Source organism: Homarus americanus, unplaced genomic scaffold (genome assembly GCF_018991925.1).
Source record: "Homarus americanus isolate GMGI-L3 unplaced genomic scaffold, GMGI_Hamer_2.0 scaffold41027, whole genome shotgun sequence".
Taxonomy (NCBI): domain Eukaryota; kingdom Metazoa; phylum Arthropoda; class Malacostraca; order Decapoda; family Nephropidae; genus Homarus; species Homarus americanus.
The window spans coordinates 7,677,762-7,704,338 of NW_024745073.1; the positions used below are offsets into that span (position 1 = coordinate 7,677,762).

Below are 26,577 nucleotides of genomic sequence, written 5' to 3' on the forward strand. Positions count from 1 at the left end.
TGTCATTAGTATTCTTTATTAATTCAACATTTACAAATAGTTAAAAAAATTAAGTAGCACTATTAAATATATTAATAATATAACATCACATTCTCTGATGACTTAAGGTATATTCCTAACCTATGGAAGGATCACCATGATGTTATGACACCTGTGATGTGTTCTATTCTTATGTAATAACTAAGAGTAGGGAAAATAGAAACAATAACAACTACACTTTAGAATGATTTTTAGATGAGTAAAATGCATGGGTGATGATCATGTAAAAAATTCCTGGGATGGCACCAGATATTGGGGCACATGGTGAGAGGGTGGGGCGAGGCAAATGCCTGGCCTGGCCTGGCCTGGACTGGCGTCACCCATCATGACGGCAGGCAGGAGCTTCACTCGCACACCTGATCCCAGTAGTTGCCTCTCATGCTATCCTCGCTCACTGCTTCAACATGAAGTTGGTGCTGACATGAGAGTATGAAATGTGATTGATTTTATGTACTTTCAATCATATATTTATTTCAATAATGAAGAGTAAGAGGAAAGGGATGAAATATGGTTTATTGATGGGAGGGTGCAATGTGTAAGGAGGCAGAGGTATTGTCATTTTTATGAAGCTTGTTGTGAGAAATGGGTTGAGAACTGTGGATGAAGGACACTGAGCCAAAATAAGGTCCACATTGAGAACCTGAGCAAGCTCACACCTCTATATGTACAAGAGCCCTGCTGGGAGGGACCAGGGTCCACCACCCTACAAGTTGCTGGTGAGGAGACGATACCGGCGGAATTGGTGCGGGTTGATGCCGGCGTATGCAGGGTCGTTCATGGGCATCGAACGTCGGGGGGTCGTACGACCTTTCTGTGATGGGGATGGCAGGGTTGTAAAGTGATTGTGGTGTGGGGACCAAACCCATGTTGACATATACACAGGCAATGGTCTTTGAGAAATAGAAGGAGGTGGTCGTGGCATGGAGCTATGACCAACTGGGTCAAGGGGTGGGTGTTTTTTCCTGCGACGGGTATTAGCCAGAGCCTTCACCTGTCGAGGGGTTGTGAGCACTCTGCCATTGGTGACCAGCGTGGCACGGGGGGGTGAGGGCGAGGAGCCAGGACTGAGGCCATTATTGGATGGGGCATTAGGGGGAGGGGCGACGCTCGGTGGGGACCCTGGCCCCCCTCACAGTTGTGCTTGAGAGCCACGCCATGACATTTGTCCAAAGCTGACTGCTCCATAAGTGCCATAACCAATACTACCATAGTAGTCACTAGGAGCTCCACCAGGCCCAGACGGAGAATATCCACCCTGTGGGAAGTTATTTTGTATTTAAACCCCTATATGATAAGTTTATTCTTTAAAATAATACTGTACATTCTTTATGAAGAAAGGGCATATAATGTACTATATATCAATATAATCAAAAGTGCCACAGCATTACTTTAAAAATAATTCAAACTCCCTACTAAAAAAATAATACTTTGAAACTTTGAACTGACCGCCATGTATTTGTTGAGTTCGTCCTGAGTGTCAAAAATCATGACGATGAAGGGACTGCCGGGTACGTGCTCACCAGACCATTTAACCTCCATGCGGTAGTCCCCAGGCTCCGTTGGGTCATACTTACACAAGATAGTCCGGTCCTTCTGAGACTCCCTCTGCATTTCCACACGGAAGGCACCTGTTAAACATATCACAAATTATATGAAGATTATATTCTTGTTAATGAGAAATTGGAGCAGTAAAATACTGTATAGGCTGTGACACAACGGCCAATGTATTATTTTAGTTCATGATTATGTCAATGTTTGCTGCTATCGTACAACATACCTTTGGGTCCTCTGATTCTAACAGTGAGCTGTCCTGCACCCGCACCACGTGTGTCACAGATGAAGCGGCTCTGATAGGCAGCTAACACTCCATGTTCAATACCGGGACCATAAACACGTACCTTTAAATAACGGGAGAATTTTAATGCTAATACAGAAATGAGAACAACTTGTGGAGATCACATTAAATGCAGAAATATAACATTGACAGAAAAACAATGATGAATAAATTTTTTGAAATGTTATGATAAATTTCTTGTCTGGTAAGAAAAGAAATTTCATCTGATGAAACAATAAGTGATTGCTGGTGTAGCACAGTATACACATCTGCAAATACCTCATAATGAAATGATGACTTACAGTGAAAGTTTGGGATAAAAAAAACAGGTTACATTGGTAAAGTGCAAACAAAAGCCACTGAACACCACAAAACAAATGTCAGTTTTAAATATTCTGTTAACTGTAAACACAATCTTCAGTATCAAACTACACTTTACTGGTACATGTATTTTATTCAATTTCACAGGAAAGTTACTAAATTATAGTGAGGACAAGCAAATTAAGATGATACAAGAACACACAAGAAAGAGAAAAGGGTTGGTATTGGATAGTGGGGTTTACCTTGGAGGGATCGGGGGCACCTGCAACCTTGAGGGTGTAGGGCGACCCTGGTACATGCTCACCCTCATATTTCACATTCAGTGCGTGTCGCCCAGGTTCCTGTACCCAACACATAATAGTGTTACTCTCAGTAGCATTTATTCGATCAAAAACATCGGATCATAAATTGGGCTTCTTTAATTCATAATTATGTAATAATTAACTTGGCTTCAGTATCAGCCAAAAACGAAAGTATCAGAGCTAAATAATAAGATCTATTTGTTAAGACAGGTTATTCAACACATGAACTAGCATAAAAGATGGTAATTGACTGGCTTATCCCCATTGGTGTTCTAAAAGAGTACTTTCTGTACAGTAAATTCCCTCTAACTCAGACTCGTTTAATCTAGATTCCCTTGCAAACCAGACTGGGGTCTAGCACTGGACACATATATCCCCAACCCAGAGAAATGCAACTAAAATCTGGTTAGCATGGGGAGCACTATAGTGAAGTGTCTAAGAAATAAAAATAGTGTACAGTCCATATAGTCAATGAAATTACAGCTGCAGAGAAAACATAACCTCCTCTCCACCTTTAGAGATGTACCTTGTGTGTGTTGAACAGTCTCGTTTGAGATTCTTCAAACACTGCTGGAGACAGCTGGCAACTCAAGGCCATTTGTTTACTATAGTACGTAGTAAAAATTATTAATGAATGTAAAAGGTTATTGGTAATTGGTGACTTAGTTCCCCGTTGCTTAATTAATGGTTAGGTTTTGTTATTTCGTATTATATTATACTACGTACTATCGTAAAAAAAAAACGGCCTTGAATTGCCAACTGTCTCCAGCAGTGTTCAAAGAATCTTGAACGAGACTGTACAATCACTTCCTACCTCAACCATCTCATGATAAGTTAATTAATAAGTATAGTACTTTATTATTAATATGTAATAAGTGCTTTTTTTAATAAACAGACATATTATAGTGCAGTAATAATGTATACTATATGAAACACTCTTACTTTGTACGATTCTCTATCACTCCTTTTATATTAGGCTGCAGCCACAAGCAAAAATATTTATGGCTAGTGAAAAAGTGTATAAACTTTTATCAACAGTATCTGTTCTATATGTGTTCGAAGACTAATTTGGTACCATAATGATCCTGTATAAATTCTCAACAAGGTTGTTTCAATAAATATCCTAAAACAAAATACTGTACATGTGTAAAAAAAATTAGATTAGTCTATAAAATCAATTTAAATAAGTAAGAAACACCATTTTATAACAAAATAATCCTGAATAGTTTATCTAAATAAATGTATATAAAAACAAAATAGTCTACGTATATGATAAAGGCCCTCTAATAGAGGTATTTTGGGAGCACATGGTCTAAATGTTGCTGAGACAGCACACACACTACTGCCATACATATGAGAGCTTCTGGTAACACTAGCTGCTCGATGACTCACTGTGTACAGAGACCCAGCACCAAGCTGCCGAGCGTATGAAAGACTGAAGAAAAATTAACTTTTTTCCACCGGTGTCAAAACCTTAAGTGGCAAAAAAATCTTGTGGCATATAAACAACCAAAGGGTGTTAAGTCGGGTAAAAAATTACAATAGGTTTGGTGTTCTTAGGAAGCTTGAGTCGGAAATCCCCCACCTCGCAACGTGGACAATACAGACTCCTGCCCAACCCGGATAGCCCCCCCCCCCCCCGCCCAATTAGTCTGGATTAGAGGAAGTTTACTGAATATGACTATTTCTTTTGCTGCTGATAATTTAATTTTTAATTCAGATTTTGTTTCATTTCATATACAGTACTGTACTGGTGGGACAAAACATGAATATATACTGTACCTGTGGTCTGATGTTGAGAGTGAAAGTACCATCACCATGATCTTCAAGGTCACATAATGCCACCTTTTGGGGTCCTGTGCAGGTAACTGTCAATTCACCAGGCCCTGCTCGTCGAGTGTCGATGAAAGACTTAATTTCGTGGCCAACCATCCCATGCCTTAGGCCCTCACCCGAGCACACTACCCGTGAGGCATCTGCCACACTTTCCACATTGATCTTGAGAGGGCAACCACGCACCTGGCGATCTGACCACATCACATTAAGCAGGTAAGCACCAGGCACCATGGGTGTGTAGACTGCTTGCCAGAGACCACCCTCTTGGTGTGTCAATGAAACAGATATATCGGTTTTAGTGCCAGTCATGGTCACATCAGGTGCTCCTGGGCCAGCTGCTGAGCCATCAATGACAAAATCTGATTGGTCACCACAGCGAGCAGTAGTGAGACCATGGCCACGAAGAGTAACTCTTGTGTGGTCACCTGTAGATATAGGCTCAGCCCAACCATGTACAGGCATGTCTGGCAGTGGTATATCTGCATACCACAGGCGGAGTTCATATGAACCTTCTTCTGGTGGTGTGAAGAGTAGGCGTGCCCGTGAACCATTCTGATCCATGCCTAATTCTATTAGTTGATCTTCGTGGGTTACCTCACCTCGGAGTCGTCCAGGTCCAGCCTCACTCACGTCAAAGGCCAGCCGCTTCTCTTCACGAGGTATCAATTCCAGACGACCCTCACCGTCTTGTAGACTAGACCAGCCACCAATAAGCCTCACACGAGCTGGGTCCACAATCTTAGGATGGAATGGACTGCCAGCAACATCTCGCTTGTTCCACTGGACACGGACATCAAAAATGCCCACTTCGTGAGGAACATAGGTTACCTGCATTGTAATACAACTCATTAATAGGTGCAAGTTTAAGAAACTGGCAGACAACAGTATAATGTCCAGAGTTATGATTGATAAATAAGAAATGCAGTACAATATGATGATTCACAAAATAATTTGAAATGTTATGTTTAGACAAATGATATACAGGGGTCCCCGATTTACGAACGTCCGACTTACCAATGCCCGCTGAGACAAACAGGGTTGAACTTGAAATTTACAGTAGTTTTTACTTTCATCTACTGTATTTTGTCATTCTATTTCTTCTTTTCTCATAAATCAAGGGGGTTTAAATGTACAGTCAACCCTCACTTTACGCGGTCCCACATTCCGCGTTTCCACGTTTACGCGGTGCCCTGCCGGAACCCAGGATGCTCACATTCCGCGGTGAGTGTACCCCTTTACGCGGAGAGTGTCCGGCTCGACGCTATTTTTAGATTCACCCCACCAGCTTGCTCCCGCCTCCTCCCTCCTCTACCTCCGCCTGGCCAAGCCGCGCGGTAAGGTTGTGCAGTGCATGTCTCTGTTGCGTTATCACTGACGTCATATGACGTATCGGACTGTGATTGGCCATGCATCCTTACCTCCCTCCGCTGCTAGCTGTAATTGGTTTTAAGTAATATGACGTGTCCACCCGGGGGAGGGAGGGAAGACGACGCTTAACCTAGCCGCGGCAGTTTCATCCCTCCAGGCCACACCGTGTAATCGTGCATCCATTGTTCTGTAAAATGGCTTCCGCCGGACCACCACCCCCAGAGAGAAACCTTTCCTTGCCTGGACCCAGCCGCCCTAAGCCCAAGAAGACACAACGTTCCTTAAGCTACAAGGTGAAGTACAAGATCATCCAAGAGTTAGAGAAAGGAACAAGACAGGTTGATTTGGCGCGCCAGCATGGTGTGAACGAATCTAAGATCCGGACGATAAAGAAGGATGCAGCCAAGATAAAGGAGCACATGAAGATCACAAAGTCTACAGGTGCTTCTATGATCAAGTATTTTCACAACCAGGTGCTTCTCAAGACAGAAAAATTACTTGTGAGCTACCTGGTGCGTCAGGCGCGACGGAACACGGCGGTCGACACGCGCTCTATTAAGGAGTACGCACGTGAACTGTATGCTGCAGTGTCATGAAAGATGGGAATTACAGAGCCCAAACCCTTTAATGCTTCCTCTGGGTGGTTACAGAGGTTTAAGATGCGGAACAAGATCACCAATATAAGCATTGGTGGTGAAGAAGCCAGTGCTGACCGTGCTGCGGCTAGGAAATTTCCTCCGTTTTTACGTGAGATTATGGAGGAAGGACAGTACACCGACGACCAGGTGTTTAACATGGACGAATCTGGTCTTTTCTGGAAAAATCTACCTTCCAAGACCTTCGTTGTGAAGAATGCCAGCAAGATTCGGGGCCGGAAGATGCAGAAGGAGCGCATCACCGTCCTGTTTACCACCAATGCCTCCAGTACCTGTAAGCTCAAGTTATCGGTGATCCACACAGCCCACAAGCCGCACGACTACAAGAGCATGGACATGACCAAGCTAAATGTCCACTGGCTGACCGCACATAAGGCGTGGATGTTCTCTACACTGTCCCTCTCCTGGTTTGATGACTGTTTCGTTCCTGATGTAAAGAAATTCTGTGAGCAACAGAATGTGCCATTCAAGATTTTGTTGCTGCTGGACAACGCACCAGGACACTCGCCCCTACTGTTAGATCGTCACCCCAACGTAAAAGTGGTCTTCCTTCCTCCCAACACTACGTCTTTATTACAGCACATGGACCAAGAGTTAATCTGCAATGTAAAAGCTGCATTCTCAACAAAAAAATTCCAGCTCCTGAACGACTACACCAACACCAGGGAAGAGTTGCGTAACCTGAGTGACACCACCACCGATAGCAAGAGCGAAAAAGACGAGGATCAACAGTTGGCAGAGCAAAAAATACTTTTCAAACAATTCTGGAGAATATTTAACATCAAGAAAGCTGTTGACTTCTTGGTGGAGGCATGGGATCAGCTGTCTGTAGCAACTGTTCGTCACGCATGGAGACATGTGTTGCAAGGCATTCCGGGCGTAAGGCAGTCAAAATCTGTGACTGGTGAGGTTCAGACTGTTACAGTAGCAGTGGACCTTGCCAGAGAAGCTGCGCAGAGTGTTACAGCTGCAGGCTTCTCCGAGACCACCAACGACGACATCCTGGAGGTAATAAGGGATCCTGATGTGACTACCGACGAGATGGTAGATGATGATGACGTCAGTGAAGAGGCAGGTGGTGAGTCATCCCAAGAAGAACACCGCTTATCCCACAGTAATGTTAGGGGTGCCATCGAGTGTGTCGAGAAAATTAAGCTCCTCTTTTCCGACGACCATGACACAAACAGGTATGAAATCGTCACTACCCAGCTGTTGCAGACTATGGAGCCCTACTTCAAGGTTTATCACGATAACATAAACACCAGCCGTCAGCAAAGCATAACAGAGTTCTTCGCCCGCAACCCACCACAGCCAGCCCAAGCCAGTGATAGTGACAGAGGTAGAGACAGTGAAGATGACTTTGAGGGATTTGTCAGGGAGGCCCTGACAAGTGTGGATGAGAGTGATGGTGACTCACCTGAGGGCCAGCCTCCATCCCCGTACGCCGACCCATTTCTTCTACTAACGTAAGTGTTCAACCTAACTTTTAGTTTTCCTAACCTAACCTTTATTTTTCCTAACTTAACCTTTATTTTTCCTAAGCTAACCTCTTCTATATTACTTGTGTGTGCATACCATCATAAAGTTAAGATAAAATTTTTACTACAACATAGTTGTGTGTCGTCAAAAAGTGGAGTTTGGGGGTCGGCCCGGTCTCTATTTCAATTAATCCCATATGTTATGTTGTTCACTTTACGCGTAAATCACTTTCCGCGGTACCCTGTGGGTTATATTAACCGCGTAAAGTGAGGGTTGACTGTATATAAGGACTTAGGCTATGATATAGTGGGATTTTAAACACTGTTTTGTAAGTACAGTATGTACATAGCATGTGTTCCGACTTGAGTACAAATTCGACTTAAGAACGTCCTCGGGAACGGAACCCGTTCATAACCCAGGGACCCCCCTGTAGAGAACTTGCCTCATGTTTAATTTCTCTTTTAAATTATACAGTAATCTCCCAGTTAGCTAGAATCCTGGAACTGTTCAAAAGTTGGAATTGAAATGGAGCCAGAAATTTTTGGGAAAACTCTATCCATTCCGGGCATGGGAACGAGTGTCTGAGAATGAAAATCAGGCACACTTTCCAGAAAAATTATTAGAATATCCCTCCAAATCTCTCCTTCCTGAGCCTGGGAAAGATTTCCGAGGCTGAAATCATGCACATTCTCTGGAAAAACTCTTAAGAAAATTTCAAGAAAATCTCTCCAAAGCATCTCCATTCCGGGCACGAGAAAAAAATTTCTGGGAGTTCCAAGATTGCATCGTGCTCTGATGCATCCCCTCCAGCATGAGGGGTAGGCTGTTTTTGCATACTACTGTATTTGTGTTGTGCAGAACTGTACCAGGACACAATCAGCCAAGAATACATTGTTAAGATGCAAAAAGTGATTACAGTTACATACTGTACTGTACACAGTAGTATAATTTGTTTATTTACAATACATTGTATACAGCTCTGTGTCTGTCCATGAGAAATGTGTAGTTTGGTCTCAGAAAATTTACCCCAAGACAACACCCAGAAATATTTTGGATTTGTGAGATTTTTCCGGGGATGAGAAATTCGTAGCAATACCCAGAAGCACTCTGCACCAATTATTCCAGCTAATGGGGTTTATCATATATTGTACACATAAAATCAACTCACCTGGTAAAGGCCTTCATCTTGTTTGCGAACATTGACACGAGCGACACTGTCTGGGCCATCAACAGTGACATGTGGCTCCCCTAGGAGGCCACGACCGTCTATAGTGAAGGTAAGCGGAGTGTCCACAGCTCCACCTTCCAGGCCTGACCCCTTAACACTTGCCAGACCCGACTCACCAACCTCTACAGTCAGTGGCGACCCTGGTACCTGCATATCAAAATACATGCCAATTTGTGAATTTTGTACATAGTGTCACACATAAACAGTCATAATATTGCAGTGATGTGTAAGATTTGCTAGAATTTAGTTGGTTTGTAATCACCTCTTCACCCCCATAGAGGAAAGTGACTCTGTACTGTCCTGGGGCATCAGGGATCCACTCCACAGCTTCCCCTGCTGGCCCACTCTTCACCTCTAATGGGGTCAACATTCCTGAGGGTGTTACAATTTGCACTTCCAGGTCTGCAATGCCTGCCTCAGACTTGTCCACTAAAAAGAAAGACGCAGAAAACATATAGTCTTTGGAGGTATGAAAAATATTATGTTGTCTCCACCTTTTCTTTTTATTAAAGTATAATGGACAATCAATAACAAGTTGCGCTATGTACTTACATTTGAACAAACAAGGTTCACCAACAGCGGTTACTAATTTGCTGTGATCCAATACAACCTTTGAGGCATCGTAAGCTGTGCACTGGAATGGCGAGCCTTTGACATGTTTTGTTGAGCATAGTACTTCTATTTTGTAGGTTCCAGGGATATGTGGAGTGTATTCCGCCAGCAAATTTCCATCCTTCTGTTGGTAACATTTAACCGGAACAGCCCAGTCTTGAGGACCAGTAATCAACACATCAAACTCCTTTGAAGGCTGACCCAAGGTCTCAATGACAAAGGATGTGGGTTTATTAACTCGTGATTGATGTAAGCCAATGCCAGTGGCTGTCACTGCATGGCCAGTGGCAGGGTTAAGTACAGATACTTCAAATGGCCCACCTGATAAAGAAAGATTGGTAAATTAGATATGGGGCCTTATTGTGAATGGGAAGTACCATAGCAATGTGTTGTTATTATTATTATTATTATTATTACATGTATTATTATTACTGTATTATGTATTGTCATTATTGTATTATATTATAGTATAATAAGAGTAAAGTAAAAGTAAGTAAAGTATAATTATTTTCTTATCATTAAAGTTTCTGGCTAGCACTTCATTGTAACAAGATGCACTAGCTAGTAATAGAGAAGCAAAAAGAATAACAAATGAAAGAGTAACTGTTTATAACATACCTTGCACAGGAACTCCATTGTAACGGATATCCACCTTATGAGGTATGGGAGCCCTCGGGTAGAAAAGCACCTTGTAAAGTCCACCACCTAGGTCCCTGATGGAGTGCTTCACATCCTGACCTGCCGCTCGTACACCCACTGACAATGTCCCACGCCCAGCACCTGTATAATACCTCCTATTAGCACTGCAGTATCTGATCTTAAATAATATCTCGAGTTTATACATTAGTACATAATTTTAATTAAAATATCTGAACAATATTTAAGGTTATCTAAGAAAGAAGAAATTAGCAATCCAATAAGGTTTTATTCTTCATTCAACAAGGACGTTATCTTCTGAGCAAGAAGTACAATAAAAGACAAAAAACAAATTCTCCCTCTCACAACTGTGCAAGAAGAACCCAAACTCTATGACTGACCTGAAGCATCCACCTTGAGAGCACACTCTTGGGAGGAAAAGCAATCTCCTGAAGGCTGAAGGTTGACCTTGCGAGGATCAGCGGCCTCCACAGTGTAGGGTGTGCCACTGATGGGAGCTCCCTGGTGTAGCACTGCCACACTGTATGATCCAACCTGTTCATACATTGACAAAAACCTGGTTTAATAACCAATGGGGATTATCACCAAAGTTTGTTATTCCAGCTACAGTACTATAATACTGAGTGGGACATTTCTTATGAATCTTTTTCTTTTGTATATAAAGAAATGTTTTAATTATTTATCTATTGCACATCAAAGTTGTCTGTGTATACAAACAGACTCTCTCAAAGTAATGCCTGTACTTCATTTATATTCCTCTCCTGGTTGAACCTTTATAATCCTCTCCAGTTGTTTCTTTTATCCTTTCCTCTCTCTAACTAGATGTGTTCCCTGTTTCTGGGTATGACTTTTTCACATTTCTCTGGCAATGGATATAGGCACCTTCCCCCCCTGTCTCTTCCAATGGATGTGTCCCTATATTCTCCTATATTCTCCATGTGGTTATGTCTCCATCTGATCAAGTCACTTACCTGCTCGGCCCGATATTCAGCACGATGTAATCCACTGCGTAGTTTGACTAGCCTGGCTGGGACCTGTCCACCATCAGGCCCAGTGACACGAATGTCAAGCTCACCATCAAGGCCCTTGGTGTCAACTGTGAAAGATGCTGTACTGCCAGTCACCACCTGCAGCAAAGTAAAAGGGCATCACTCTAAGATATGTTACTCTGCATCATGAATGTCAATGTCTGGTAATATTGAGTCAACAACCAATATATCATATTCTATGACTCACCTGCTTAAGGCCGTCTCCCTTTGCTGTTACCATCTGACTCTCCTTACGCTGCAGGTGACGTACCTCACGAGGCTCCAACTCCCGGACATCACACTTGAACGGTGACCCTGAAAGGAAAACAAAGGTGCATTATGAGCATGAAGGCAAGATACATGTCTGATGTGAATTAAGGGATTTGATTTACGACCAGTGGAATCATAAAGTCTATCTGAGTAAAATGACATTTAACTCACCAAGTACATCCTCTTCGTTGAAGGTGATGTTGACGAAGTGTGGGATGGGTTCATGAGGCGTGAAAGTGACGTCGTAGAGCCCACGAGATCGAGCAGCAACTTCTGCCCTGACAGATGCCTTAGCAGTGGTCACAACGAGCTCCAATGTCCCCTCTCCAGCCTGTGATGCATCCACCGTAAACGTCACGGGTCGATTCACCTGAAGTGTAGGAAACAATGTTGTAATCCCTTGTGCAGGGGAGGTAAAGACAAGACTAGAACACGAAAACGTGATTTAGGCAGCATAATAAGCACTCGATATTACAAAGGAAGACAAAAGTACAATATTTAGTTAAAGAAGGAAAATGCAACTGGTAACTGAAGGAGGTGGACAGGTGTAACTGATGGGCATTGGAGGAGGTGGACAGGTGTAACTGGTGAGTGGAGGAAGAGGACAGCTGCAGCTGGTAAATGGGGAGAAGTGTACTGTACTGGAAAAATTCATAACAGAAACAAGAGTAGCAAAGGATGGAGTGTTCATTTGGAATTCTGAGGAAAGAATTTAATTTGGGAAAGAAATATACCAGGATTAAAATTTTCATTATAATGATGGCATGTATTCTGACATCTGCTACTAATGCCAGCACAGAAACTCACACACATCCGAAGAACTAGTGATCTTTCAATGTAAAATGATTTAAAACTATCCTCATTCAACACCACCTGAGTGATTTTATGGGTGGTGACTCACCTTAGTGTGATCAAGGCCAGTCACCTGCACCTTGGTGACATCATAAATGTTGCAGGTGAAAGGTGAGCCACCGACACTCTCACCATCCATGATGACGTTGATTGTATGGGGGCCCACCTCTAGGGGTTGGAACTCTGCTGTTACCTTGTTTGGCAGCTCACCTGACAACTTGATTGGCACGTGGGCTCCTGACGGTGAGGTCACCTAGGGGGGCACATCATGGGGATACAAATTTCTAAATATAATTAGAAATAAGTTTTATCATATACCAATAAATACATTGTGTGCAAACCATGCAGAGATGTGTGTTGGGTGTGGACTGACCTGGACAACACAGTCGGTAACATCTGCACTGCGGGGGTCGACAGTAATGACTGCGGGTCGCGCAAGAGAAGACATTTTCAGTCCTGCGCCAGAGATCACCACCTGACTGCTGTCACTCACACGACACTTGAAGGGCGACCCTGAAGGTACATCAGGACGAGGATACTGTATTAGATTCTCTATACCATTGTATTGATGGATTGGGTTAATAACACAATTACTGAGGAGGGTCAGACCTTTAAATGTTTTATGTCATAAGGTCCACACTAATCTCTGTATTATGACAATAACATGTTAACCAAAATTCATTTAGATGGTTAGAATTTACCTAAATGTATCAGGATATCCATACAATGACTTGGGTGAACAGAATTCTCTATATCAGTTTCTGTAAGACTGACCAAATAGTACTTCATACAGGATTAGGAACCATGAACTTGAGTGGGTAAAATACAGTACAGTATATACTACTATTAAGAGCAAGGGAGAGCAGAATAAATGTTCTTATTAAAGTAAAAGTCCAAAAATCCGGATGCCAGAAATCCGGACCACCCGAGAATCCAGACTTTAATGATTATTATTATTATTTTTTTTAGCGGGCTTTTGTGTGTACTGTGCGCATGCGTGAGTGCCACAGCTGCACAGCAACAACAAGCGACCACGCGGTCGCCACTTTAAAACGAGCGATCAAACTGTGAAAACGTATGTAATTTTGAGTCCTACTCTTTTCATTTACAGAGTATACTGTACTGTACAAGCCCATAATAATGGCTCCTAAAGTAGATAAACTTCGTTGTGTGAAGAGAAAGAAGAACACGTTGAAATTGAGTGACAAACTTGAAATAATTAAGAAACTAGAACAGGGTGTGAGCAATACTGTTCTAATGGAAACATACGACATTGGAAAGTCTACAATTTATGATATAAAAGAGGCAAAGAATAAAATTCTAGAATTCACAGCTTTTTCCTTAAAACTGCTCGTTTTGATAAATGAAGCATGCTATATTTGCTAATGAATAAACTATCAAAATGTACCTGTTCATCTCTTCTTTATTCCTCCTTAAATTTGAATTTTAAAAGTACTGCCTGAGAATCTGGAAAATCCGAAAATCCGGACCAACCCAATCCCCAAGCAGTCTGGATTTTTGGACTTCTACTACAAAGTGAGGAGGCAGGTTTGTATACTGTCAATAAACTCTTGTCTCGAGAACAATAAAAATATATATATATTAAATAATAGCCTCAGTATTAGATAATTTCAATAAAGCCATTGTTTATGTTACAAACTGATTAGGTGTGTTGCCTGTTTATCTTATCAAACCTTTAATGGTACTCATAGTGGTAGTAATTTCTTTTTATGTGGACTGTGTGTGGAAAGTGTTTTAAGAAGGGAAGTAGAGGTGCTGTATAGTTCCACCCTCTCCCACCCCCCCCTTTTTTTTTGGTGGGGGGGGGGTTGTTGAAATGTGCGCGTGTGGTAAATACAGTAATGTATAATTACCAAGGGAGAGAGGGTTGTGATGAGTGTAGCAGGTAATGAGTGATTGGGGGGGGGGAGGGGAGGGGCGAAGGCAGCTGTGAGGTGTGTGGTAAGCCTAGGACACTGGTGAGGTGACTTACAAATACTGAGGGTCTCAGGTTGGTCACCCAGAGACTTCCTGCGGATCATTTTCTTGGACATGGCTGTTGATGGTGTGGTGTACAGTACTTTTCTTTAATATTTGTAGTCAATTTTATCTTTACTGTTCATTATCAGACTTTACAACATACATACACAATGCTTTAGTTCTGATATATATCTTTCAGTGACACCCATAAATAGTCCAATAATTTTTAGCCGTATACTATTTTGTCTTTATTGTTTAAATATTACTGACACAGAGCCAAAATTGTGAGTTGTACCTTATGACTCAGAGGCTTGGTACAACAACTATTACTGTACTGAAACTTCAGGGACATCTTTCATCCTATATTGACAAGGCCTGTGACTATTCTATTAACCCTTTCCTATTGACTGTCACACTTTAGACTTTTACTCTGGCTACTGCCAGATGACTTTATTACACTTAGGAAAACCTCCGGGAACCAAAAGGTTAACTTCTACAAAGATTTCTAAATTAAAAAAAATATATAAAACTATTGCTGAATGACCACTCCTGCTCAACACAGCACCAGACTTTGTGACCAACTGAAGTGTAATTGTGTAAATTCATATTTGTGTGAGACTAAATCAAGATAGTGGTTAGTGTGGTGAGGCAGGCACAATGGGCCACCTGTGGTAGCCATAACCACCACAGTTGTGGCCACAATCATAAGATAAACTCAATGTATATCTCAACCATGTTTACAAAAGGGATAGAATGTCCTCTTCTGTAAATACTTGGCCCTGGCCAACAGTGTAATAAGTTGTGTGTAAACTTAAAAGGATAAGTCATTTAGTAATAATAGTATTTCTTATATCAATATCCATTAACAGACTATAGTATAAATAAATATGATGTATTATCCAGAGCCTACTGTGGTAACATCCTCCCCCAAAATATAATAAACAGTAATAGAGTATTCTTCTCGAAGCTTTACCCAGAACTTCCTACACACCTGTTATGTATGAGCTTACTTTAGGCACCTCCACCATCACCAGTGAGTGTTTCCCCTACCTTCTACGGTATTGACACATCAACATCAACGCTTTACGACTATTTCCCACTAGCCATGATGTCATCTTCATCATGCTATATATTAACCAAGTATACCGACCTTAACGTTATTTATATCCAGTTAAACATTAACTAAGTATCAATCTTTATCCTGATTGTATTTTATCCCAATCCTAATTTATACCGACTCAGTTATCCTGGGTTTTCATTATCTAAGTAGATGCTGTACTTATCCTGATTTTCTTTAACTAAAACCTTGTCTTTATATAATTCCTTAATCCAAGTTCCTATTTATACTGGCTTTCTTTTATCCAATACTGTAATCTTTAAGTACTCAATTATTCAAGTTCTCATTTATCCTGTGTTTATTATTGTAGTATACAGTCAACCCTCGCTTTACGCGGTCCCACTTTACACGTTTCCACGTTTACGCGGTACCCTGCCGAACACGGAATGCTCACTTTCCGCGGTGCGTGTACCCCTTTACGTGGAGAGCGGCTGGCGGTCCTCTCGCGCCGTGCCATTTTTGGATCCAAACCTCCCGCCATCTCTCCCGCCATGTTGTGTAAGCGGCGCAAGTGGGTTGCGCAGTGTATGTCTTTGTTGCATTATCGGTGACGTCATATGATGTAGCGGACTGTTATTGGGCAAAGCATCCTTACTTCCCTCCCTGCTAGCTGTGATTGGTTTAATGTAGTACTATGATGTGCCCCGCCGCGGGAACGTTCAAGCCCCTTGACCTACCGCGTCAGTTACACCCCTCCCGGCTACACCGTGTGTATCGGTATCCATTGTTCCATAAGAATGGCTTCCACCGGACCACCACCACCACCACAAAGAAACCTTGCATTACCTGGACCCAGCCGCCCTAAGCCAAAGAAGACACGACTTTCTTTAAGCTACGAAATAAAATATAAGATCATACAAGAGTTGGAGAAAGGAACAAGACAGGTTGATCTCGCACGCCAGCATGGTGTTAACAAATCAACTATCAGGACAATTAAGAAGGATGCAGCCAAGATAAAGGAGCACATGAACATCACAAAGTCTACAGGTGCTTCTATGATCAAGTACTTCCACAACCAGGTGCTTCTCAAGACGGAAAAATTACTTGTGAGCTACTTGGTGCGTCAGGCGCGACGGAACATGGCGGTGGACACGCGCTCAGTTAAGGAGTATGCACGTGAACTGTATGCTGCAGTGTCACGAAAGATGGGAATTACAGAGCCCAAACCCTTTAATGCTTCCTCTGGGTGGTTACAGAGGTTTAAGAGGAACAAAATCACTAATATCAACATTGGTGGTGAAGAAGCTAGTGCTGACCGTGTTGCGGCTAGGGAATTTCCTCCGTTTTTACGCGAGATTATGGAAGAAGGACAGTACAGTGACGACCAGGTGTTTAACATGGACGAATCTGGTCTTTTTTGGAAAAAACTACCTTCCAAGACCTTCGTTGTGAAGAATGCCAGCAAGTGTCGGGGCCGGAAGTTGCAGAAGGAGCGCATCACCGTCCTGTTTACCACCAATGCCTCCGGTATCTGTAAGCTCAAGTTATCGGTGACCAACACAGCACGCAAGCCGCACGCCTACAAGAGCAGGGACATCACCAAGCTAAATGTCCACTGGCTGACCGCACGTAAGGCGTGGATGTTCTCTACACTGTCCCTCTCCTGGTTTGATGACTGTTTCGTTCCCGATGTGAAGAAATTCTGTGAGCAACAGAATGTGCCAATCAAGATTTTGTTGCTGCTTGACAACGCACCAGGACACTCGCCCCTACTGTTAGATCGTCACCCCAACGTAAAAGTGGTCTTCCTTCCTCCCAACACTCGGCCTATAATACAACCCATGGACCAAGAATTGATCTGTAATGTAAAAGCTGCATTCTCTGCTAAAAAATTCAACCTCCTGAACGACTACACCAACACCAAGGAAGAGTTGCGTAACCTGAGTGACACCAACACCGATAGCAAGAGCGAAGACGATGAGGATCAACAGTTGGCAGAGCAAGAAGTACTTTTGAAACAATTCTGGAGAACATTCAACGTCAAGAAAGCTGTGGACTTCTTGGTGGAGGCATGGGATCAGCTGTCTGTAGCAACTGTTCGTCATGCATGGAGACATGTGTTGCAAGGCATTCCGGGTGTTAGGCAGAGTAAATCTGTGACTGGTGAGGTTCACTGTTGCAGTAGCAGTGGACCTTGCCAGAGAAGCTGCTCAGAGTGTTACAGCTGCAGGCTTCTCCGAGACCACCAACGACGACATCCTGGAGGTGATAAGGGATCCTGATGTGACTACCGACGAGATGGTAGATGATGATGACGTCAGTGAAGAGGCAGGTGGTGAGTCATCCCAAGAAGAACGCCGCTTATCCCATAGTAATGTAAGGGGTGCCATCGAGTGTATTGAGAAAGTCAAGCTCCTCCTTTCCGACGACCCTGACGCAAACAGGTATGAAATCTTCACTACCCAGCTGTTGCAGACTATGGAGCCCTACATCAAGGTTTATCACGACAACATAAACACCAGCCGTCAGCAAAGCATAACAGAGTTCTTCGCCCGCAACCCACCACAGCCAGCCCAAGCCAGTGATAGTGACAGAGGCAGAGACAGTGATGATGACTTTGAGGGATTTGTCAGGGAGGCCTAGTAAGTGTGGATGACACCGATGAAGACTCACCTGAGGGCCAGTAGCCTGCCCTCTGCCTCGGAACCAGCCTCCATTCCCCTTCGCCGACCCATCTCTTCTACTAACGTAAGTGTTAACCCCAACCTTGTTTTTTTCTAACCTAACCTTCAGTTTATTATTCTCTTATTGATTGTTCCCTTCTATATTATGTGTGGGTGAATACCATCATAAAGTTAAGATGTTATTTTCAGTAAAACGTACGTATTGTGTCGGGAAAAAGTGGAGTTTGGGGGTCGGCCCGGTCTCTATTTCAATTAATCCCATATGTTATGTTGTTCACTTTACGCGGGCCGTCGTGGGTTCAATTAACCGCGTAAAGTGAGGGTTCACTGTATACAAAATTTGCATCATCCAAATGTTTAATTATCCTTTCTTTTATCCAGGATTTCCTTTATTCAAGTCCCCATTTATCCTAATGTTTCTTTTATAAAATTCTGTATACTGTACGTGTACAGTATACTAAATTTATTCTATCAAACTCCCATTTATCCTCATTTTCTTTTATCCAGTTTCTCAGTCTTTGTTTATCCTGAATTTGTTTATCTGTCATCATTTAAGCAGGATTTCTTTGTTATCCAAATCCTTGTTTACCCTGGCTTTGTTATCCAATTAAGGTGACATTGTGGAAACTGGTAACATAGGCAGCAGACTCAGATAACTTAACAGACAAGATCACTCACCAGATAGCAACAGCCTAAACAATCATTTATTAAATACAAATGCTGTACCAGTAATAAAAGTAGTCACTCAATAATTAGGAAGTCTCACCATGTAGAGTACTACCATTTCCCAGCCACAGTATTTGTAAAGTCACTCACCAGGTACAGGTAAGCCATTAAATTTGACTGAGAGTGTGTGGACGGCAGCTTCCTTGGGCTTGAAGTTGACTCGGAACCTGGCATGACCTTCCGACTGCACATAGTTGGGCACATTGCGGCCATTCACCGACACAATGATCTCCAGATTGCCAGCACCTGCCTGTGATGCGTCGACTGTGGTACAGCAATAAGCATGGAAAAGGAAAAGATAGATGTGTAAATAACATAAAAAAAGTTACTGAAGATTGGAATACCTATTTGAATGACATCATCAAAACATTTAAAAGCAGATGCAAAAAAATAATTTTAAATATATTACAAAGTTTAAAAGCTATACCAGTAGTAGTCTGATAAAATAAGACAAAGGTGGTGGTGTGGAGGACTCACTAGAGAAGTAAACAGGCTTGGCAACGATGCCAGTAGCAACCTCTGTGACCCTGACTTTGGTGGCGTCGTAAGCTTTGACCAGGAAGGGTGACCCCGGCACCAGCATCCCTGCCACCCGCACTTCCACACTGTGATCACCTACAACAACCACATTGGCATAAAAAATGGTGAATGCTGCCTTATCATATTATTCTACATATCTACAGTACAGAATATGTGATAACAGCTTAATGCTGTATTTACATGTATAAATATCAGTAAATGAAAAGGAGTATCATCCACAATAGTAAATAAGTAAAAAGTTAAACTTCCATTGTTAATCTATTACCCTGTGGGATTTCAGACGATGATTTGATAAAGATAAATATTGCTTCAGCACAAACAGTACTTTGAACACAGTACAGTTTAAAAAAAATATTCAGCAATGAGAATCTGTCAGCACAAGGCTCACATGGAAGACGTGATGGGAGTGAGAGAGGCACAATGACTGACCTACTTCTGTGGGGGTGTACTCGACCAGTAGTTTTCCCTCATCGTTGGTGGAGACGTGTGGTTCTAGGCTGAGACGAGAGGGTGACAACACCTTTACCTCAAGCTGATCCACACTTGCCTGTCCGACAACATAAAACAAAACATGGAAAGCTACAGACTAACCTATTTTAACATTTCAGGTGTACAGTGTATTTGTTAAGTTCCACTTGTAATGGTTTTGTATTCTATGTTATTTTAGGAATTATATATATCCCCTTCTATGATACATCAGTGAATGCTGTAGTTACATTATTTGTTCAAAAGAAAATGTTGAAATATAAACTCCTATTACACTTTTATTTGAAAAGTGCTTTAATTTTTAGAACAGGTAGTTTTTAGGGAAGCAAAACTTAGGCACCTATTTTAATACATGAAAATATTGCAAAATAAAATACTGGTGTATTGCTCCTCGAGTAATATTTCCTGTTTGTATTACATTCCCCCAACACCAAGCACACCCTATGTGTGGCACACTGACCTGAGAGTCAACAGTGAAGGTCGCAGGTTGGTCTACTGGCACCTTCTCCAGACCTGCCCCGGCCACTGTCACCCGTGACACATCCACAACCTCACATGAGAATGGCGACCCAGGCACATTCTCACCATTGAACTTTAGCTCCACCACATGAGGCTTGGCTTCTTTAGGTGTGAAGGAAATGGCATACACATGGTTTCCCTGTGCCTGGGCGCTGGTGGGCACCTGACCATTGTTGACAGTCACTTCCAGATTCCCGGGACCTGCATTGTTTGTTTCCACTGTGGGACAAGCAGTAATTTAACAAAATGTGCATATTATCATCATTATCTCCTATGTGCAAAGAATTATATTTTTCTATTACAATTTATTTGCAATTTATAAATCACCTGTTAGGTTTCTGAGTTTTAACCAATATTTGTCAGATTACACATTTGAAAAAATAATGTGTGCTTATATTTAATGTAATTTGTATCAAATTTCAGCAAGCTCATTTAAACATGTAGTAATTTAAGGACATATACAGTATGGAAGGTGTGTACAGTATTAAGTTTGAGAAGCAACAACTCACCGAGAAAGGTGACAGGTTTGGCAACCATGCCACGGTCTACAGGCCGCACCTTGATGGCTGATACGTCATACACCTTACAGCTGAAGGGGGAGTCCGGGATGGCCTCACCGCTGTATGCCACATGGATCCTGTGCTCACCAGCACTTCGAGGGGCAAATTCCACTCTGAAGGTGTGGTCCCCGTTGTCACGGACTTGCGCCGCCACCGGAAGTCCATTGGGGCCTATACAGACGCGGCCTAGTTAGTGTGGCCCTATGCTACGCCAGGGTAGGTGGTGGGCAGGAAGGGTCAAGAAAGGTTCAGTCGGGAGATGGACACAGGAGCAGGTAAGGATGTAGGTATGGGTGATGGCAGATCAGGATCATTGGTAAAGAGGCATCTTGTCAGGCTAAATGAAAGCCTGAAGTAAACTCTTATTTTGGTTATTATAGGATTATGGATGAAGCAGGAATGGGAGATGGTTGGGATGTAATTAAAATAGCTAGCAATCTTAAGTTATTCTTCCAGCAAAGGATGGTAAGCTGGAGTGGCAGTGGAACACTTTGTGGAGGATAGGGGCAGCGGCAAGGACTGCTGGAGAGAGTCGCCGTAGGAGGGGCCAGTTATTGTTAGGTTAGGAGGACGAAGATAATGGATGCCACAGGTCAGGTCAATTCTGTTGGTCATCTCAGGTACATACAAAGTCAATGGTCATTTTGATGTTTATCTTAAGGCAAATAAGGTTTAGTCAGAAAAACTTATGTCAATCAGGAAATAACAATAAAAAAAAAAAGACAAGTCTGATGATATATTTCAAAATGCGATGTCTCTCTGCTTCGTCCCCCGTCTGAAAGAGAGAGTCAATGGAGGATGATGTAAGTCATGGTGGCTCGTCATCAGTCACATACCAACACCAGAGTGCCGTTCATCAAGAACACATTCCACACTTTCAATATGCTTGGCAAACCTCACCCAGCACGCACCAGCACCAACATCACTAAGGTGTAGTGTTATGAACAGCATTTTTAAATCATGCTCACCGGGAGTGTTTAGTGTAGCAGGTGCAAAAAAGCATGCAATAGTACGACAAGTGAGAGGACTTCCTCGTTGGTGGTGGTGGAGGAAGGCTCATCTGTGCCTGTGTGTGTCGCCACACCCCATGCCCAGGCTAAGCTAAGTGGTAGAAATACGGGTTAGTACTATTAGTAAGCGCGCTGGTGTTTTCTGGATCGTCCTGAAAAGGAAATACATGTGTGAGGAAACAAATTAGAAAATGAAACGGAAATAAGAGAAAAATGGACATAGAAATTATTTGTTTTCAGAGTGTAAAAAATGGAAACGAAGAACTTCCTGAATGATTGGGAAAAGTTATATTAGATATGTATATATACAGTATACATAAAAATTTTACAAATGATAACAGACAGCATTAGTTGAAGTAAGTTTTTTATATTTAACATCACATGCAAATCAAATACTTGTAAAAGAATATTGATAAAGGACGCTTGAGAAGATAAAATTGTATATTATTAAAGATTCATCACTCAAGAAGTAAATATATTTTGTTGTAAATTAGTCATACAAAGACTGAGCCAAGTTGGTCTGAGAATTCAACACATATTGTATACTGTAGATTATTGTCATAAGTCAAAATTTGAATTTGCATGAAAATATAATTATTTAGAAGCCAAAAAATAGTACTGTATAAAAAAACAAATACTATGGCATTTATTATTTCCAACTTAGCTGGTCACTGACCGATACTTAAGAGATTCATTTCTATTATTTCCGTTTTCATGTCACATGTCAATGTACAGAAAAAATGAAGAGGTATTTTCTCATTATTATTTTAGTCCCAATATTCAGATAGGTTAGCAGGTTCTTATGTGTAAATATACGATAAGTGAACCATAATCAAATGAATATAATTTAGAAAACTGCTGGATAGAATGAAAGAGCCTGCAACTCAGGTAAGAGATAATTTGACCAAACAAAGACACGTCTGATCTTTTTATGATATTAGAGTAAACACACATCCAGCCAAATTGTGTTTACACACCATTAATATAGTATTAGGTAATATAAAATGTTATTGACCTTTACATGATTTGGGTGCTATTATACTGAAAACTTAATATATATGTGTGAACAACCATGAAGAATGTAGAGAAGAGGCATACAGTACTGTACTGTATATGACATGATGGAAATTGCTAGGTACTGCCTGTCATCCCATCCACAATACATCCACACATTCCATGGATTTCTTACCATACATTCAATAATGTTTTAAAACTAAAACATTTACTTTTGAAGAAGAAAAAAAGGCATATAGAATGAGTGGTGGCAGCATGTGTGTCAGTCATTTCCTTCTGACCAAAAAAAACAAACAAAACAATTAAGGCAATGGTAGAGCAAAAGAATGCAATCTTTACAAATGTAATTAACAACTTTATTTAAAATATTCTTATTAAACTACAAAAGGATAAGAAGCAAGGTTACAGCCTTCGCCCTCACTCTAGAATCACTTTAGTCTTATTTGATTAAGTGGTAACTGTATTTACAGTACAGCAGTTACTGTATTTGACACACTGTATATGTTTATTTTATTCTCCAAAGTATTCAAGGTTATACATACCATGGCCAAGTTAAGTGAGACAAGACAGACAAGACATCAGTCTGATATGTATGCCTACTGCCAACTCTCCACACACTAGCCTTAGAATGCACACACAGCTTCTCATGGCAAGCAAGGGAGTGCACAAGAGGCTAGGCAATAAACAATGGAACAATGTGAAGTGCATGAGGATACTGATGTTATTAGTACAGTAAATGCAAAGGAAGAGACAATACACAATGTAAATACTGTATTGAAATGACAGGGATTGCAAAGACAAAAGCAAGGCAAGGAATATAAATTGTGAATACATACCCTAAATGATGGGTGTGCAAGCAGTGAGAATTGTTAGCAATGAGGAGTGTAGGTGTTAAATAGCTGTGTGATAAGGAATGCACATGGCAAAACATACAAGTGACAAGGAGTGGTAATAGATATAAGCAATAAGAACTGAAGTTGGCAACGGAGTGAATGTGACAAAAATTGAATATTAGGAATGCAAATAGCATAGAGTGCACATGGCAAGATTTATAAGTGGCAAAGACTTAAGGCTCTTTGTTGAAAAGTATGAGTGGTAACAACTACCAATGGTGAGAAGTGCCAGTTTAGAAATAGGTTACATGATCATTGCAAGAGGGATATACTGTATGTTGTTTCTTTGAAAAAGCAGAATGATTATTCACATACCTTCCAAGAATACAAACTTTGTCAAGGACTGTGATTTGGAAGTGAACACATGATACAATTTCCAATGTAGGCAAGGCATGGTAGACAGTGAACGGATGTAAATATACAGGTGATGCAACCACTACCTCCCAGATGGTTCAAAAGATTGTCTTTGCTGGACACAGTATGTAAACTGGTGTGCAGCAACTCACTGATGAAGAACCATGCTGCACCTTGGTTGCAGGAGGTCTTGAATGCAGAACTATGTACTATGAAAAAAATCAAAATAAATACTCACCTTCGACAGACACCTCAACATCTTCCACAGAGCCAGTGACATTGGAGATGGTAAAGAAAGATGTCTTTCCTACTGCTGTGGCTGCTAAGGACTGTCCACTGACAACAATTCGGTTGGGGTCAGCCTGAACCTACATATTTTAGGAAAAGAGATGCTCTTACAGTAAAGGTTCATCATAAGAAACTACAACATGCTGCTCATTCCATACCTTCTATTCCTAGTTTGGTGGTACATTATCTAGTCTTTGAAACAATAAGTACTGCACATAATATTAACACACAAAAATATATTGTGATTGTGGGACTAAGGAAGAAGGTGTACATCTAAAACTACAGAGTACAGTACAGTACAAAAACTAGCGAGCTCCCCGCCAAAAAAAAAATTGCTTTCGCATTTAGTTTTCGATAAAGTATAAAGCAATATGAACAGGAAAAAACAAGTGCTATAAAGGGGTGCTGTTAACCAGACATAGCTGTGGGTAACTTACCTTAGCCACAAATGGAGAGCCTTGAACTGGCTCCTTGTTGAAGGAGATATTAATGGAGTGGTCGATGGCTTCCAGTGGTACAAAAGACACAGCAAACCTGAGGATAAAAGTACTGTACTGTATATGAAGTACAAGGTGGTTAAAACACTATTTTATATTTAAGAGAATAAGCTTAAACAAAGATTTGATTTATATACAGTACAGAACCACTTTTCAAGATATCAAAGGACCAGATGAATAATCACAAAACTTCCAACACCCTTATTTGACACACTTGTGGACTATTACTGGGTCTTCCTATCTTTCCCATTAGTACTTCTAGAGATGGAAATTATCAGTTGTCAGCTTGGAAGGAATAGAAAATCTACCACACCACCTTCTTTCAGGGTCACTCTCGTTCATGTGTTTTTCTGCCTTTTCAGTGTACAGTACAAACTACCAAAAAGTGATAGCCAGAATGAATGGTGTGTTGTTCGGGTTATTCTATCGGATTGATGCAGAAATAGTCAGACTGGTTGGAGTCGGGAGTTTATTTCTATCCATGGTGCCACATATCCACTACATATTCACTACAACAATAGTACCACATGTTCAACTACTGTACCACTAAGCATTCACTAATTTAAACAGGGTGATCAATAATAAGGTTCTAGGTCCCTTTCTCCTGTTTACCTCAAGATATGGTAAAATGGTTCCTACTGGTGTTTTTCAATCTATCACTGTATCATGTTGCAAAGTTTTCTTGAATTCTGAATCTTATATACTGTATATATACGTATAAAAAACATCCAAACAACTGAGGTGAAGGAGTGGACATACCTTGCAGAGCCTTGAGGGTGAACCTGGGTGGGGATGTTCCTGCCTGCCGCACTGATGCTGATCTCCAGATTGCCCTCACCAGCCTCTGATGCGTCCACTGTAACCAATACATTAGATTATCAGCATTCATATAAAGTAATATGATCTATTCACTGACAATCATGATATCATTATGATAATATTTAACACATTAATAGAAGTCGAGTTGCCTCATGACAGGTTTATAGACTTATGTATCATCTTGAACCGGACTCTTATAATGAAAAGCATGTATCCTCACCCACAAACTGAAGGCTCTTGCCAATGGCACCTCTTGGCAGATGTGACACGCCCACCTTGGAGGCATCATAAACTTTGCATGTGAAGGGAGTTCCTGAGACAGCCGATTCATTGTAGTTGACGATGATGGTGTGGGCACCCACCTCCACTGGCTTGAATTCTGCTATAAAGCCCGCCCGTACACTGCCGGACACCCTCACAGGCAGAGTGGTGTGGCTGGGTGCTATTGAGGGAGGAAAGAATAATGCTATTAGTATTTCTCACTATCACAATATTTCACTGTTCTCAATATTACTGCTCTAATGGATAGATAAACATACTGTACCTAAATAATTTTTTAAATGACAGATTTTCAGATATAACAGTTGATATTGTTTGGGACTTTAAAAGCAAAAGCTAAAGAACAAAATAGATTGACAGAAGTTCACTTTCTCGTCATATATTAAAAA

General features: G+C 41.5%; 1 protein-coding gene across 4 annotated transcripts in view; it reads right to left on the reverse strand.

The window, feature by feature from the left end:
• Positions 1 to 26,577, reverse strand: part of LOC121878477 (filamin-A-like) — a 123,030-nt gene continuing 96,453 nt past the window's right edge. For all 4 annotated transcript variants that reach the window (XM_042384723.1, XM_042384721.1, XM_042384722.1 and 1 more), the window contains 24 exons: positions 26,130 to 26,351; positions 25,850 to 25,946; positions 25,031 to 25,127; positions 24,544 to 24,673; positions 20,984 to 21,205; positions 20,416 to 20,693; positions 19,899 to 20,016; positions 19,407 to 19,544; positions 19,020 to 19,193; positions 12,856 to 12,995; positions 12,532 to 12,735; positions 11,802 to 12,000; positions 11,569 to 11,675; positions 11,304 to 11,459; positions 10,713 to 10,866; positions 10,294 to 10,455; positions 9,616 to 9,996; positions 9,326 to 9,492; positions 9,004 to 9,210; positions 4,279 to 5,160; positions 2,437 to 2,535; positions 1,817 to 1,937; positions 1,486 to 1,667; positions 1 to 1,294 (listed from right to left, as the gene is read on the reverse strand). In XM_042384723.1, coding sequence (XP_042240657.1) covers positions 1,169 to 1,294; positions 1,486 to 1,667; positions 1,817 to 1,937; positions 2,437 to 2,535; positions 4,279 to 5,160; positions 9,004 to 9,210; positions 9,326 to 9,492; positions 9,616 to 9,996; positions 10,294 to 10,455; positions 10,713 to 10,866; positions 11,304 to 11,459; positions 11,569 to 11,675; positions 11,802 to 12,000; positions 12,532 to 12,735; positions 12,856 to 12,995; positions 19,020 to 19,193; positions 19,407 to 19,544; positions 19,899 to 20,016; positions 20,416 to 20,693; positions 20,984 to 21,205; positions 24,544 to 24,673; positions 25,031 to 25,127; positions 25,850 to 25,946; positions 26,130 to 26,351 — 4,763 coding nt within the window. In that variant the 3' untranslated portion in view covers positions 1 to 1,168. The remainder of the gene's footprint in view (positions 1,295 to 1,485; positions 1,668 to 1,816; positions 1,938 to 2,436; positions 2,536 to 4,278; positions 5,161 to 9,003; positions 9,211 to 9,325; positions 9,493 to 9,615; positions 9,997 to 10,293; positions 10,456 to 10,712; positions 10,867 to 11,303; positions 11,460 to 11,568; positions 11,676 to 11,801; positions 12,001 to 12,531; positions 12,736 to 12,855; positions 12,996 to 19,019; positions 19,194 to 19,406; positions 19,545 to 19,898; positions 20,017 to 20,415; positions 20,694 to 20,983; positions 21,206 to 24,543; positions 24,674 to 25,030; positions 25,128 to 25,849; positions 25,947 to 26,129; positions 26,352 to 26,577) is intronic.